General features: G+C 46.2%; 1 protein-coding gene across 4 annotated transcripts in view; it reads left to right on the top strand.

Annotated features, from left to right (window-relative positions):
- Positions 1-10,730: 10,730 nt before the first annotated feature.
- The window catches only part of LOC146425727 (protein patched homolog 1-like), a 228,888-nt gene continuing 222,868 nt past the window's right edge, over positions 10,731-16,750 (top strand). For 3 of the 4 annotated variants that reach the window (XM_085041568.1, XM_085041567.1, XM_085041565.1), the window contains exons 1-2: positions 10,731-11,319; positions 12,907-13,099. In XM_085041568.1, the coding sequence (XP_084897694.1) occupies positions 11,119-11,319; positions 12,907-13,099 (394 nt within the window). In that variant the 5' untranslated portion in view covers positions 10,731-11,118. The remainder of the gene's footprint in view (positions 11,320-12,906; positions 13,100-16,750) is intronic. The other variant, XM_085041569.1, reaches the window with a different exon arrangement.

Genomic DNA, 16,750 nt, shown 5'->3' with positions numbered 1-16,750 from the left:
CACCCAGTTGGTCGAGCTGGAAGCCATAGTAGAGGCATTTTGTCTCTTCTCAGAGCAACCTATGAACATTGTTTGTGATTCTCTTTATGTTACAGGAATCGTCGAGAAAATTGAGCACTCTTTCCTGAAGGAAGTCTCTAACAAAGACCTTTTTGTATTATTAACCACTTTGTACAACCTTTTACTTCACAGATCTCACGAGCATTACATTCTGCACCTTAGGTCCCACACCACTCTGCCTGGACCTATAGTGGAAGGCAATGCAAAAGCAGATACCCTTGCTGACAGCCACTGTACCACAGAAATTAGAGCAGGCAAAACTTTCTCATGATTTCTATCTCCAAAATGCCAGACCACTAGCCAAACAATTTAACTCCGCCACAAATGCAAGATATAGTGAATCCTTGCCCACAATGTCAGCAAGCTCTTTCTTTGCCACACGCACTATGTACAAACCCATGAGGGCTGAAACCTAATGACATTTGGCAAACAGATGTAACACACATATTGAGCTCTGGGATTTTAAATATGTCCATGTTTCCATTGATACCTTTTCAGGTTTTATAGTAGCAACAGCACACAAAGGAGAGAAACCTAGGGATGACAGCAGACACTGGCTATGTGCTTTTGCCACAATGGGGGTCCCTCAACAAATAAAAACAAATAACGGACCCGCATATACATCTCATAAAACACAAGAATTTTTGCACACTTGGGGTATCAAACATGTCACAGGTATCCCACATTCTCCAACAGGACAAGCCATAGTGGAGAAGGCAAGTTATACATTAAAAAACACGCTGCAGAAACAAAAAAAGGGGGAACCCAGTAGGTATGCTCCCTCAAGAGCAGCTTGAAAAGGCAACCTATGTTTGAAATTCTCTGAATGTCTCCCCTAGAGATGACTTGACAGCACTACTGAGATGCCTAGGTCAGACTGCTGATGTGGAAAACTTCACCCAGAAGTTACATACAAACACGTACATAGCGGTCAGTGGAAAGGTCCAGTTCCACAGTTAGCTTGGGGGAGAGGTTATGGGTGTGTCTCCCTGTCCACAGGTCTGTTTTGGTTTCCGGTGAGATATATCAAACCCAGCTAGGGATGATAACAATGAATTTTGTCCTTTTTCTACTGCTATACCATCAAGTAGGAGAAGGAAGAATCTACTGGGCACACATTCTTGAGCCACCTCTGTTCTAACCTCTGACCTGGTGGGATCCAGAGCCACCCCTCAGCAACAATGGAATGGAATGGGTAGGAGGAACTTGACTTCCTCCCCTAGATCAGGATGTTGTAGATACCTATATTAGCAATGTTACTTATGTTACTGATTTACCACCTATATGCTTCATGTGGAATCAAATAAGTACCCTTTTACCCTTACCCTCTGATAACTTTTCTACACAACTACATTTTATCTATGTACACTCAGAAACTGCAAAAAAGTTGACTGCTATTACATTACCAGCCAGTCTGTCTATTTCTAACAAATCTGTGGATGCCACCCTACCTCCTTTCCCCAAATGTCATTTTTATACCCATTTCCAGTATATGGCATTTGGAATGGACATCATGCATAGGACAACGGCCACAATAACAATTCTTACAGCATGGAAAAATAATTTATTTGGGTCTACATGGTATCCTTAGAAGAAATGGGACTAATACAACCATTCTTCTGACTCAAAAGGTAAATCGCAGCACTGTTTGGCATGATGGAGGAATGGCTGGGCTGTTAATTCAATATTATTTAGACAATAATCAATCACGTGTTCATAAACATTTATGGAAAATGTTGTTACCTGCATTTGGTAATATGATATACCAGGTAAAAATGGACAATGCCACAATTGCCAATCTAACACTACTACAGGATTAATTACTAATGACTTGTACTTCACACCCCTATGTTTTTGCTTTAGCTAACAACTTATCGACAGATTATAGAAATGGTTTGTATTTTTTATCCGCTAACAGCTTTTTTTTTAAATCATGTGCAACCTAAGATGATACATGTAATCATTCTGTCCTTTTTCCATTTAAAAGAATATCTGAAATCTGGGTTCCTGTAGATTTAAGTCAAACCTGGGAAGGACAACATGGCATTTCGCAATTATCCCAACTAGTCTGAAACAAAATCCAAAAGAGTAAGAAATGAGTTCGCAAATTTATGGGTTGGCTAATCTTTGCTATTTTTTTCTGCCATAATAATATTAACCACAGCCTCTGTGGCTGTCGCCACCTTGACAAATTAAATTCAAACTGCTCATACCATAGGACAAGCTTTAACTGATATTACACAAGAATTACAAACACAAGCACAAATTGATCAAGAAAGAATGGCCAGATTTGACATCTTGGAAAGTGCTCCTTTATGGGTAGGTGAAAGAGTTGAAGCCCAAAAAACTCGCCTATCCCTTCCCTGTGACTGGGAACACATTCATAATTCCCTGTGTGTAACACTTCTTCCATGGAATAAAATGGAACAGAATTGGGAGACAGTCAAAAGAAATCTCCTCAGGGTGTTTTACAAAACCTTACAACAAGATATTCGTTCACTTTACACTCAATTAAAAAAATCAGCTCAGAGCTTTGCAAGCTCTAGAGGAACAAAGGGTGTTGACAGACCTAAAAAATGATCTCTCTTGGCTAAATCCGAAAAATTGGTTCTCTGGAATAAATATATGAGTTTGGGTTTTCATCGGACTAAGTTGTTTGGCAGTAATATCCTTTTTAATTCTCTGTCTTGTCCTTTTCAACATAGTTAAGAATATTGAAGTACACAAAAACAAGTCATGGTTTCCTTATCTATGACCTCAATAAAAACAGAAGGGGGAGATGTGGAGTTGCAGAGGAAGAGGCCCCCGAAATCCCACAAGAAACCGAAAAACTGGATGCCGAAAAGTATTGATTAGCATAGGATTTGAAGCAGGTAAGCAGGCTTCTTTTTCTCCCCTGGGAAGAATAAGCAAGCTGCAAAACCTGACAAGATGTATTGAGGAATTGTGAAAGGCTGAGAAAACAACTAAGAGACAACTTCTCACACTGAAAAGTATATATATACGGTTTGGCTTTGTAATAAAGACAGAATTCATGTCACATACAGCAAGTGATTCTCATTCCATACACTACAGGGAGGGACAGCTGTGGTGGTTTGACCCTGGCTGGATGCCAGGTACCCACCAAAGCTGCTCTATCAGTCCCTCAGCTGGACAGGGGAGAGAATATAACAAAAGGCTCCTGGGTTGATATAAGAGTAGGACAATGAAAAAACATCTTAAAAACACCTTTTCCCCATCCCTCCCTCTTTTTCTGGCTAAACTTTATTCCTGATTCTCTATCTCTTTCCTCCTCAGCAGTGCAGGGAGATGGGGAATGGGAGTTATGGTCTGTTCATCACATGTTTCAGTTGCTGCTTCCTCCTCAGGGAAAGGAGCCCTTCACCTGCTCCAGCGTGGGGTCACTCCCACAGGAGAAAATCTTCTATTAATTTCTCCAACCTGAGTCCTTTCTATGGGCTACAGTTCTTCTATCTAACAGACTAATTTATGTAACTAATACAAATTCATTACATCTCCTGAATCTCATATATATTTGCTAAACATTCCCACAAATTCTTTTACATATTTATATCACTTCTCGAAACTCAATTACATTAGAACATCTCATTCCTCAAATTATCCTCTTTTGGTCACAGGCCTCTAAAAGAAGTTTCTTCTCCTTCAGTGCATCCCAGATGTGTGGTCTGGGCAAGATATACCTTCTTATCAGCATTGCTCAGGCCCACAGTATTTCGTCTCAAGGCTCAGATATCCACTTGTGCACATTAACCACTGATATGGGTGAATACAGGATGAAGCACTGTCTGTTAAAGCTAAAGGAATTCAGAAGACTAAACACGGTTACAGTTAAAGATTTTCCAAACACTACCAGCAAACCTGTTCCAGTGTGGGCTCCTTTTCTCATGGGTCCACAGATCCTGCCAGGACCCTGCTCCCACGTGGGCCTCTCAAGGGGCCACAGCCCTCTTTTGGGCATCCACCCGCTCCAGTGTGGGGCTCCTCCATGGACTGCAAGTGGATCTCTGCACCCCCGTGGATCTCCATGGGCTGCAGAGGCACAGCTGCCCCACCATGGGCTGCACCATGGACTGCATGGGAATCTCAGCTCAGGTGCCTGGAGCAGCTCCTCCTCCTCCTTCTCCTCTGACCTTGCAGAGTTGTTCCTCTTGCATATTCTCACTTCTCTCTTCTCTGTGGCTAGCACAGGTCTTTCCCATGAGAACATTCTCCTGTGTTTTATAAACAAAGATAAAGTTTGGATGTTGAAACAGTGTCTCGAGATTTGGACAGTTCAGGCCTGGCCAATCAGGCCTAGGGGGAGGTTTCTGACTGACCAATCTGGGTGACCTCTGAAAAGTCTATATATATGTTGGATTCAAAATAATAAAGTGCTTTTTCTATGCCACGCTGAGAATCCGGGATCTCTTCTCTGCTAGCGGCTCAACAGCGACACTTCTCTGCCCGGAATTCTGCAAAATCATTTTTTGTCCTTCCTAAATATGTTATCACAGAGGTGCTACCACCATCGCTGATTGTCTCAGCCTTGGCCAGTGGCAGATCCAATTTGGAGCCATCTGGCATTGGCTCTGTCGGACATAGGGGAAGCTTCCAGCAGCTTTGCAGAGAAGCCACTTCTGTAGCCCTCCCCCACTACCAGAACCTTGCCATGCAAACCCAATAGAGCAGCATATGACTGGGGATGGATGGATGGATGGATGGATGGATGGTGTAGAAGCAGCAGCTGCCCGGGCTGCCAGCCTGCTTGGCCTGCTCGGCCATCCTGACCTTGATAACAGCCCTATTCCTATGGGAAAGCACATACCAAAGGATCAACTCCAGCCATAAATACCTATGTGAGAATGCGCTGTTTAACAGGCCCAGAACACTGGGCTGTGGATGTGTGTGTGGGATGAATGGATGTTTCTTGATAGGAGACTGAAACATCGGCTCTGCTATTCTTGTTTTTGCATGATTGTTTTCTCTCTCCTACTGGCTGGCTGCATAGTTGATCCTAAAACGTGTAAACAGAAAAAACATAAATACTCGAGTGTGCTTAATAAAGGCGATCCTGCTAGATGACAAAGCAGTGGTCTGTTATCTTCAATTGCTATGGATGGATAGATGGATGGATGGAAGGAAGGAAGGAAGGAAGGAAGGAAGGAAGGAAGGAAGGAAGGAAGGAAGGAAGGAAGTGCACATCATTGCCACGGGACTGCAAAACCCACACACAAGGTAGCAAGTATGGCACTTGGTGGATGGGGCATTTATTCAGAGAAATAGGGAGGTTTAGGTGGCATATTCAAGTAGATGCTCTGTTCTGCAAAATGCAGGGTAGGTGCTACCTTGTGACCTTATTTTATGTCACAGCCAATGTAAGCCAGGTATGTGGCTGAGGCAGGTCTGTGCCCTTGCATGATGAAAATGTGTGAGATGCAAAAACCTGAAAGGATACATAAAACCAGCTTATTTTCCTGCAAGTTGTTTTTGTTCCCTGTTCTGCCACACTCAGCAGAAGGGTATGCATTTCATTTCAGTGTTGGTTCTTGTGGCAAGCACAGACTCTTTCCCATGGGAATTTTTCTCTTCTTCTTCCTGTGTTCTATAAACAAAGATAAAGTTTGGATGTTATTGAAATGGTCTCTGGAAAGATAGGCGGTTCAAGCCTGGCCAATCGGCCTAGGGGGAGGTTTTGAATTGACCCAATCTGGACGATCTTTGAAAGTCTATATAAGTTTTAGAATTAAATAATAAAATTCAGAATTTTGCCACATTTGATCGGCCTGGTTCTTCACTCTGCTAGCGATTCAACAGCGACAGGTTCTTTATTAAGGTAATCAGATGCTTATGCACTGCAATCTTCTTGGTGGCATGGCCACAGGCAATGAGTAACCTGGAAAAATGTATTAAAATAAAATCAGTGTTATCAATTATTAAGCTCTGTTGAATTTGATCCCTTATCTGATTGGAGAAAGTATGAAGCTCTGCAGTATTAGTGGTTATAATACAGTACTTTTGAGAACAAAGGTGACCTAAGGAAGACACGGAACCTTACAAAATGAAGCTATTTGTATATGACCAAATCCATGAGATTTCTGTATGTCAGTTCTGGCTGTCCAAGCATTGGGAGGATCAGGTATAGAGGATTTCATATTGCACTCTACCCTAGGAGACACCTTCGCAGGCTTTCACCCACAGAGCAAGTCTGACATACAAAATCTGTGGGATCCTTTTGAGTTGTTGAAGCTAGGAAAAAAAACCCTTAGTGTGGAAAAGCAGGTCTGGGTACACAGCCGGCAGTGCTTACATGTTGTGGATAGAGGGAATGGTATAGCAGACCTTACCAAAGAGCGTCTCTGCCCAGCCCGGGTAGGCGCCCCTGTCCACCAAACCTTCCCTCCAAAGGCTGGTCACTGTGCATTACCCGGCTGGGGAGCCAAAAGGCTAGCTCTGGTTCCGTCTGCTCTTTGAAACCGGTGGTGGTAAAGGAGTCAAGAAGGGTCTATGCACGATGTCCATGGAAGATTTTATTCACATGGTGCACCAGAGGCCAAAGACCTCCCAGAGGCAGAGATGCCTCATGGGCAAAGACCTCATGTACACAGACATCCACATGCATAGACATCAACATGGTGGAAGGTGAGGGTTTTTCTGTAGGGACAGGGGGGTGGGGACAGCACATTGGCCCAGTGATCTCTGGGCACAGAGGCAGAGTTGGGGTACAGAAACCAAAAGGAAAACCCGAGGGAGTGGCCAGGGGCAGGGGCAGGGAAGGCAGCACAATAGGAGAAAGATAACCATATAAGGGAGGAAAAGGGGTGGGGAAATACAGTTTGTACCACAACACTTACAAACGTAAATAAGGGCATCTTGATTAAAAACAGATTAGGAAAAATGTTATTGCTAGGAATGTAGCACCCAGGTATCAGCTATGAGAAAAACTGGGGGCAGCCACAGCTCTGACAATCCAGGTGGAGATGTTTAAACTGACACATCTTCCTTAAGGAAAAAAAGCAAAACAACAAAAACAAGGTGTGGTGAGTTGACCCACCCCCTTGCCACCTACACCCAATAAACAAGGCAAATTAAATCCCTGCAGTAATTCCCCTCTTGCATTTGCTAAAAAAAAAAAAAAAAATTAAAAAAATCTAACGCAGGGGCGGGGGAGGAGGGGTGGAAACAGGCCTCTGCGTTTACCGAAAGTGTCTCTAAGGCTGTTGAGAGATCACTCCAGCCAGCACTGCTCTGGTGCTGTACAGAAAGACCCTTCTCACACCCGTGCCGGTGTAAGGCACAGATTCTCACTCACCCAGAGAGCTGGATAGCTCACACGTTACCAGAGACAAAGAATCCAGAGGCTCAATCAGCTGGATGTTCCAGATATTTATTCCGAAAGGTTCCAGCGTGAAAGAGGAAGAAGAGCCCCAGGTGTCCCTAGATATAGGGATCACCTGGGGTCAGGGGAGAGGAGGCGGGGGGAACACCACAACCAATGGGGAGAAGGGAGGGATGGAGTTAGGGGTTAGGTTACAGCCAGGGGGATTTACATAATTTGGGGAGGGACTTATTGTGTTAATTGGACAGGGATGTTTTCCCACCAGTGAAGCCCTGCTGTACTGGGAGTACTCGGCTCCCCAGCAGTTCCCAAGGTGGTATCACCCACCACCACAAAAATCCCTCCAGATTACAGGAAAAGAGAGGAGATTAAGATAGCCCTTGTTAAATAGAGACTTCAGATTGTGTTTTGGAACCAAGAGCCAGAATATAAGTGTACTGGTTTATTTTGTGAAACCTTGAGAAGTCAGCCTAACATGCAAGAGGCAGGCAGAGCAGGTCTGAAGCTTTATGGTAAAGAGACAGTCTTCTACTGTTTTGAAGGCTGAGCCAAAATCCCTGTCCACCAGTCCATTCCCCATCTCTCAGCCCTGACATAACGACGAGAGGGAACTCATGGCAGTCTCAAAGTGGGTTTAAAGCAAGCTCCCTTTTATTTCACTACACGAGAAACTTATATACTGTTACAGATGTTACTAATTATAGTTACACACGTATCTGCAGTCTGTTCTCACACATTCAGGGATCCTCCTGTTGACTCCCTTATCCTTTTCTCATAACACTTCTGACTCCCTATTCTTTCCCATGACATTCTTCCCACAGCTCAGAAACACAGTTGTGGTTCCCAGGTGTTAGTTTCTCATAACAGCTTGTTAGGATTTTTACTGAGGCCTGAGTATGCTGAGGCTTTGCTCAGGCCTGTTTAGTTAGCATAAGTTTTGCTGGAAAACTGCGTTTTCCAACACAGCCCCACCACCCCATCAGACCTGATTAGATTGAATAAAAGCAAGAGCAATGGCACATTGGTTCCTAATGAAAAGCAGTTATTTTCCCAAGCTGAAACTTGAATAGAGGTGTTTGACTGCAACTTAGGTGTGGATTTCATCCTCCAACTGACCAGCCTTTGGCTCCTTTTAGGTTTCTTTCTCTCATGTTTGTGTATATACATGTGTGTGCTGCTCCCAGCAGTTTTTCTGGAGACAGCTCAGTAAGGAGCACAAGGCCTGACCTTCAAAGGTACAGATTTCCCTTGCAATCTAAAGACTACAGGGAAGTACAGGGAAAAAGTGGGGGAAAGGAGAGGAAAGAAAATTGCCCACTGGTGACAGTGATCCTGGAAAACCCCTGTCAATGGGTGCCATTGTGCAATTTAGCAAAAATACAATCTGCACTGGTGGTGAGGTGCATAGGCAGCTCCTAGCACTGGGGCTTTGTGGCTCACAGCCCTGCTGGAGGGGAGGAAATGGAATCTTGCTGCCAGTGTGCCTCTGCAAAAGTCCCCCCAAGAGAGGATGGCACTGGCAGTGGCCCGGGGCTCAGGGGCTTTGTCCATGGCCTTAACCCCCGGCGTTTGACGGATTGAGTGGAAATGTGCCCGGTGCCTGCAGACTTGGTGGCCCCAGTACGGCACAGGACACAGTAGAGGGAGAGACCTCTGAGCACGTGTCGCAGCCGCCCTGGCAGCTCCTCAATGCTGCCCGCAACGCGGAAAGACAGGGGGCAGCGCCTGTCTGCACCGCCTGGCGAGGTACAACAGGCTCTCGCTCACATGCTGGGTCCAATCCCGTCTCGTCCCGTACGCCCCTCGACTTTTTATCGTCTTTCTCTCTTTTTTGTTTTCTTTTTTAAATTTATGAACACGCACCAGGCGCGCCTTAAAGCCCAGCTCATTCACTGCCGAGCAGCCATTCCCCTGCTCGGAGGCAGCTCCCAACAAGCCTCCCCAGGCCAGACGCGGAGCTGCGGCGGGCGTATTTTTCTCGGTCCTCTGCGCGAGTGCGCTAGGAGGTCTGCCTGAGCCAGGGATGGGTGCGATGGGGCGCTGAGTGGAGCATCCTCTGTGCTGGCCCCGCTTCCTGCGACTCCTCCACGGCAAGCCGCACTAAGCACCAGTGCACACACCCCCGAGACTAAACGAAAATGTGTGCAGCTGTAACGACAGCAATTAATGGCTGGTTCGCAATGAACAGAGATGGGGAGGAGCAATGCGAAAAAAAGTTAACACAGAATCACGGAATGGTTATGGTTGGAAGGGACCACAGTGCGGTCATCTGGTCCAACATCCCTGCTCAAGCAGGGTCGTCCTAACAATCACGTATAGTTCAAGAAGTGTTTAGCGCAGCCAGGCAGGCTGCATTTAATTGATTTTTACACTAAAACATATTAAAATTTGCTATCCTCCGGTTTCAGTTTTAAAGAATGAGCCCTAAATTGAAACAGGCTAGCTACTGTGCAGCTTTAAATCCCTCAAGTCATAAGGTTCCACTGTTTTTCTAACTAGACGGTGTTTTTATTGCAAGGAACTAAGTCACATCTTTAGTTAAAAAATTAGGTCAGAGAGAAAAATTTGGCACTTCCTACCGCAGTGTTCACCACCCTGTCATTATTTCTGCAACCCTGGGAATTCATCTTGGAACTCACAGTATTTGTTGCAGCTTGAGGCCAAGTTACCCCTAAAGGGATTTTCTTTTAAGGGCTTTAGAAATGCTGCTTTCCTCGCGTTCCCCCCCCCCTTTTTTTTTTTAAAGAACAAAAATATTTATGGATCGCAAGAAAGTTCTGAGCATGTATTTGTCTAAAAACATCCCGAACGAATAAAACATCTTGAAGAGAAAAAGTGGAAGAAAGGAAGGGAGGCATTCCATGCAAAGAAGGCTGTATCTCTTTAAGGCTCCCCCTGAAACTGCCGATGCACAGACAAGGGTTGCTTCTCTGGGTGGTCTCTCTACTTTGGTGAGCTGTTGGTAAGCAGCTAATAATAGACATGTTTGCTGAGTAATTTCTACTGTCCTCCAGCCAAGCCATCTCGTAGAAACCCAAGCCATCTGACAACCCCGGGGGCGGCCTTTCAGCTTTTTTTCATTCATTCATCCATTCATCCATCCATCCATCCCCCTCATTGCCCCCCCTTTCACTCCTCCTCTTTATCGAAACGTAGGGTCCTTTTTTTCTTCACCTCTTCTTTTAAGCTGTGGGGCTCCATCTCGATCCTGCCGCACATACACCGAGGAAAAGTGCCAGATAGCAGCTCGCCCGCCGCCGCGGGGCGTAGCGTGGAGTCGCAGCTCGCGGGTAGCACCCTGGCGCTGAAACAGTATGGTGCACCGCGGCGAGACAGCTCAGCATCCGCAGTCCGCCGTGCCGCCGCCGCGCCAAGGCCTTCGAGCACCACTGCGGGCAGTAGCTTCCCCGAGGGAGCAGCAGCCGGAAGAAGGGGTTTTAATAGGAGCGGAGGAAAGCGCGGCGGCTTCTGGGCCGGGGGAGGGGAGTCGTGCTTGCCCACCCACTCTCCCTGGGTGTGGGGGGTAGTTGGCCAGCAGCTTAGGGACCGCGCGCGATGTGGCTATGGGAGGCGCAGGGTGAGACTCGTCAGGAGCGGCTGCGGCGGCAGCCACCGCCCAACGTCCCGCGTGAAGCGGCCACGCAGCGACGGTGGCAGCAGCAGTATCCTGCGGCCTGCAGCGCTGCCAGTTCCCCGCGGGCCCCGCTGGCAGCGGCGGCAACATGGCCTCAGCCGTTAACGTATTGGAGTCGGAGACGAGCAGCAGTGCAATGGGCGGCGGCCACCCCAGCCAGGCGGCGAGGAGCGATAGCGGGAGGCGGCGAAGGACCGGAGGGAGCCAGCGCGCCGCGGCGCCCGATCAGGAGTATCTGCAGCGACCAAGCTACTGTGATGCGGCTTTCGCCTTGGAGCAGATCTCAAAGGTGCGTTCAATCTCTCTGGCGTTTTTTTAGAAATGTAGATACACACTAATACTATTATTAGGGGGGAGGTGTTTTCTCGTGGGGGGTGCAAGGAAGGGATGGAAATGAAACAGCCACCAATAAAATGTTAGGAAAAAAGAGAGAGACGTCTGTAACGCTTTAGTGCGGGAGAGAGTGCCTTCCTTCCCTTCTTGTATATGCTTTGCCTGGTATGTGTGTGTGTTGAGGAGCACTCCTCTAGTTAAATTTCCCAGAGGCAGTTTCACCTCCCTCTCGAATAATTTGTGGCCCGCTCTCGCTTTTCCTCTCCCCTTTTCACTTCCTTTGCTTCTCTCTCTATTACCTCGTAGCACTCTGCAACTTCATCGACACCCATCTCTAACCGGAAAAGGGGAGAAAATAAGCTGCTGCTTTCTTGACAAAAAGTTGTGCTTTTCCAAAGTTCTCCGCCGAGTGCCGAAAACGCGACTACTCTCAGAGAGGGGTTCTCATAGCAGAGAAAATTTGTAGCGTTTACCCTAGCATTCGGAGGAAAACTCAAAGTTATAAATAAATTACTATCTTAAACCTTCTGTGCAGGTTTTCCTGAGTCCTCCCGCTCGCTGGCTTTATTGTTAGCGTGGAAACGCCGGAGGTGCAGGAGTGCGCTGGAAGTGGAACGGTCCCAACTGCTAACTTATGCAAAACAAAAAACGTTCAAAATAAACGACCTCGAGAGACAATGCCTTTCTACAAAAAGCATTTCATTTCGTGGAGCAAATTTTTAGGCTTTGTAAAAAGGGGAAAGGCCAAAAAATATAAATCTATGTGGCTGCCCTCTTCCGTTCACAAATATTGTCATAATTTATAGATGGCTGCTCTGCTTCCTAATTAAGATCACACAGTATCTCTAGACTATGGGAATTAATTTCTTATGATCTTACAGCATTGCTCACTATGTGGATAATGCATTTACTACAAAGTTGTGCAAAGGGCTTGGAATGGGAGAAATGCCAACAAATTCCTACAAAGTAGTTTTCTTTTGCTATTGACATCCCCCCCACCATCAGCCCTTTAGAGGTCTAATGAGAACAGGAAAGGGGACTTTTTCTTGAAATGCCTGTTGAGATTCATTGACAGGTTATTTCTCCCCTAGAGCCATGAATCTTGCCAGGATGAATGTGTTGCAACATGAACTGGTAGTGGTGACTTGAGTGCAAGACAGTAATGGGCATCTTAGGCAGGGAGCAGGCACACACACTGTCTCATTTATACGGATTTTCTAGCAGTGATGGAATCCTAAACCTGTGTGGTGGTTTAGGAATAGGATGGCTACCAGCAGGTAACTCATCTTGGCCTTCAGGCACACTTAATGGTAATTGCAAGCTGCTCAGCTGAGACATGGGATGAAGGCCCTTCACAAAGGATAGCATTATTGTCATTACTCCAAGGGACACTGTGAGGATATGACCATTTATGTATAAATAACTGTTTTGCTCCTGTTAGTTGGTGGAGGGGGGCTTTCCCCATATGTCCTCTTGGAATAAATGTGCCTTGCCTGTGTGTCTGCCCCAGCCTCTTAACTACTAACCTTTCCTTGCCTTGTAGGGGAAAGCTACTGGAAGAAAAGCACCACTATGGCTGAGAGCAAAGTTTCAGAGACTATTATTTAAACTGGGCTGTTACATTCAAAAAAACTGTGGAAAGTTTTTGGTCGTTGGCCTTTCCATATTTGGGGCTTTCGCTGTAGGATTAAGGGCAGCAATTCTTGAAACCAACATGGAGGAGCTGTGGGTAGAAGGTAAGTTTGAGATCCCCTTTTTTCTGATGCCATCCCTCCCCACATTGCCCCTTCTACCTCAGGAACTGGATAAAAAGAGCTTGAGTATCAGACTTTGGAATGCATGTGTGTATACATATGAATATAATAGGCCTTCTTCATGCTGAGGAGTGTCTGATAACTGAGGACTGGGCTGGTGGCCAGAGGAAGCCTACAGAGTGCTGTCTGTGCCCAATGCTGTGGTGTTTAGTGGGGCTTTGTGAGGCTGGTGAATATGAGAGTGTGTGTAGCGATTGGGAAGGGGTGGACAGCAGGGCACATGGCTCTGGGCAGCACACACTACACCACTCAGAGGGCTGCAGGACAGTGGCAGGCCATGAGGAGAATGGTCTAGAGACAGGGGTGCCTGTGTGGTCCTATTTTTTTGGACAGCTTTCAATTTTCAGGAAGAAACATTTGTCTCAAGGTTAAAAAAAAAAAAAAGGTTCTGAAGTGAAGCCTGGCCTGGCTGGCCCAGAGGCTGTGGCTGGGCAGCCAGGTGTGGGGTGGATGCGGGCACTGCCCTAGGCCAGAGAGGATGATGTCCAAAACCAACCAAGAGGCGCACCCATGTTGTCTTCGTATTGGTAAGCACTAGTTTAGGAAGGTTGCTTTGGTAAAGGAGAAGAAATTTTATTGGGAGGCTGGGCAATTGTGTGCTTCCTTTAGAAATAGCCCTACCCCAGCATGCAGGCCAGGGAATGTGGAGGGGTGGCTTTCCTTGAGGGCCTGGAGGCAGTCAGCATCACTACCCTCCTGCCCAGGGGCCTGCTCAAGGTTGCCCTAGTCTGAGAGGCATGACTCCAGGTTGTCACTTTTTCTTTTCAGGGAGAAAATACTATTTATTTAGCATCAGATTGCTTCTTTAGCTGTGTTGATGTAAAACCAGACTGATGTTGTTGACAGTGGTAGTGACTCTGTATTTATGTCCAAGCAGCTTGCAGCAGAATTTTGATGATAAGAGTTAATACAGAAAACTGCATAATTAATCATTAGTAAATGCCTGTGTGTGTGTGTTGAGGATCCCACCCATAGGCAGAGATGTACGTTCAGAACCTGTTCTGGTCATTGGGTGCTGTGCACCTTAATTACTAATGCAAACAGTTGTGAACATTATTTTTTCCTCAACATTTTTTTTAATTCTTTGTGATATTGTTGTAGCAGTTTCTTTTGTCAATTTTTGCTCTTGCTTTTTTATCTCTGCTTTTTTATAAGTCTGTGGTAAATAATGTTTGATTGCAGTCCCATCTAGGGACTCCCTTGTCTCTTAGGTTTATTATCCTGATATTATCAGGGTTCACTTATTTGAAGGGTGTTCTGGTTTCAGCTGGGGTAGAGATAATTTTCTCCCCAGTGGCTGATGTGGGGCTGTATTTTGGATTTGTGCTGAACACAGGGTTGATAATATAGAGATATTTTTGTTATTGCTGAGCAGGGCTTACACAGAGCCAAGGCCTTTGCTGCTTTTCATACTGCCACGCTGGGGAGGGGGCTGGGGATGTGTGAGAGGTTGGGAGGAGACACAGCCAGGATAGGTGACCCAAACTGACCAAAGGGATATTCCAGACCATATGGCATCCTGCTTAGTATATAAAGTGAGGGAAAGAAGGAGGAAGGGGGGATGTTTGGAGTGATGACATCTTCCCAAGTCACTATTGTGTGTGATGGGGCCCTGCTCTCCAGGATATGGCTGAACACCTGCCTGCCCATGGGAAGGGCTGAATGAATTCCTTGTTTTGGTTTGCTTGTGCTTTTGCTTTCCCTGTTAAAGTGTCTTTATCTCAACCCATGAGTTTTGTAGCTTTTACCCTTCTGATTCCCTCCCCAATCCTGCTGGTGGGGGAGTGAGTGAGCAGCTGTGTGGGGCTTGGTTGCTGGCTGGGGTTAAACCACGATGGAAGGGTAGTCTCATCTTAAGCTACCTGCTTCTCCTGACAGTTTAATAAAAGAAACTGCTTGCTGACAATACCTATGCAACTGGCCCAGTACCAAAAATGAAATTCTTAAGGAAAAAAATCACAGAATTGTTGAGATTGAAAGGGATCTCTGCAGGTCATATGTTCCAACCCCCCTGCTCAAGCAGGGCCATCTAGAGCCCATGATGATGTCCAGATGACTTTTGAATATCTCCAAGAAGGCAGATTCCAACAAACACTCTGGGCAACCCATTCCAGCGCTCTCACCCTCACAGTGAAAAAGGATTTTCTTATGTTCAGATGGAACCTTCTGTGTTTCAGTTTGTGCCCATTGCCTCTGGTCCTGTCCCTGGGCACCACTGAAAAGAGCCTGACTCTGTGTTCTTTGCACCCTCTCTTCAGGTATTTATATACATTGATGAGATTCTCCCCTGAGCTGTCTCTTCTCTAGGCTGAACAGTCCCATCTTTCTCAGCCTTCCTTCATATGTGAGATGCTCCAGTCAGTCCCATCTTCATAGCCCTTTGCTGAGCTCTCTCCAGTATGTCCATGTCTCTTGTACTGGGGAGCCCAGAACTGGACACAGTATTCCAGGTGTGGCCTCACCAGTGCTGAATAAAGGGGAAGAGTTACCTCCATTGACCTGTAGTTGGAACTTGTTGTGTACAACACAGGGCAGTCCATGATCTCCTTCAGAGGTCACCATAGAATCATAGAATGTCCTGAGTTGGAAGGGACCCACCCGTATCATTGAGTCTACCTCCTGGCCTTGCACAGGACAGCACCAAAAATCCCACCCTGTGCCTGAGAGTGTTGTCCAAACACTTCTTGAACTCTGTCAGGCTTGGTGCCGTGACCACTTCCCTGAGGAGCCTGTTCCAGTGCCCAACCACCCTCTATGTGAAGAACCTTTTCCTAATATCCAACCTAAACCTCTCCTGACACAGTTTCATGATGTTCCCTCAGGTCCTATCGCTGGTCACCAGAGAGAAAAGATCAGTGTTTGCCCCTCTGCTTCCCCTTGTGAGGAAGCTGTAGACTGCGATGAGGTCTCACTTCAGTCTCCTTCTGGCTGAACAAGCCAACTGACCTCAGCAACTCCTCATACGGCTTCCCCTCAAGGCCCTTCACCATCTTCATGGCCCTCCTTTGGATGCTCTCTAGTAGCTTTATATTCTTATATGGTGGCACCCAAAAATGTACCCAGTACTTGAGGTGGGGCCGCACCAGTGCAGAGCAGAGTGGGTATAACCCACCACCCCCTTTCACCTCACCCCTCACCAAACCCCTGCCAATGCAGCTATTGCATTCTGAATCACTGATAGATCTCTGACAAGTTTCATCTAAACAGGTATCTACATCACTGTTCACGGTTGATCCTCATTGCTGAAAGCTCATGCATCAAAAGAATAACTTAAGTAAAATTCCTCTTTCATCTTTAAGAGTTTTAAGTCAGTGAAACTCTAGTTTAGTCTAGAATAGTGCAACTATTCTTTGGTCACTGAGAAGGTAAAGGGTGAAACCTGAACTCATTGAAGGCAGTGGCAGAACTTGGAATTACTTTAGTGTAGTCAGGCCTTCACCCAGCATTTGTACAAAACTGTACCAGACTAATACATGACAAGTGCGCCTTCTCTACCTATTCTTGAAAGGGCAAGAGGAGGATCTTATTCTGTAGAACTGGCACCCCCCCCCCCAAGTTATAAGAATGAAGTTC

Source organism: Lichenostomus cassidix, chromosome W (assembly GCF_008360975.1).
Source record: "Lichenostomus cassidix isolate B80296 chromosome W, HeHo_3.0, whole genome shotgun sequence".
NCBI lineage: Eukaryota > Metazoa > Chordata > Aves > Passeriformes > Meliphagidae > Lichenostomus > Lichenostomus cassidix.
This window is presented reverse-complemented; position numbering and strand designations above follow the sequence as displayed.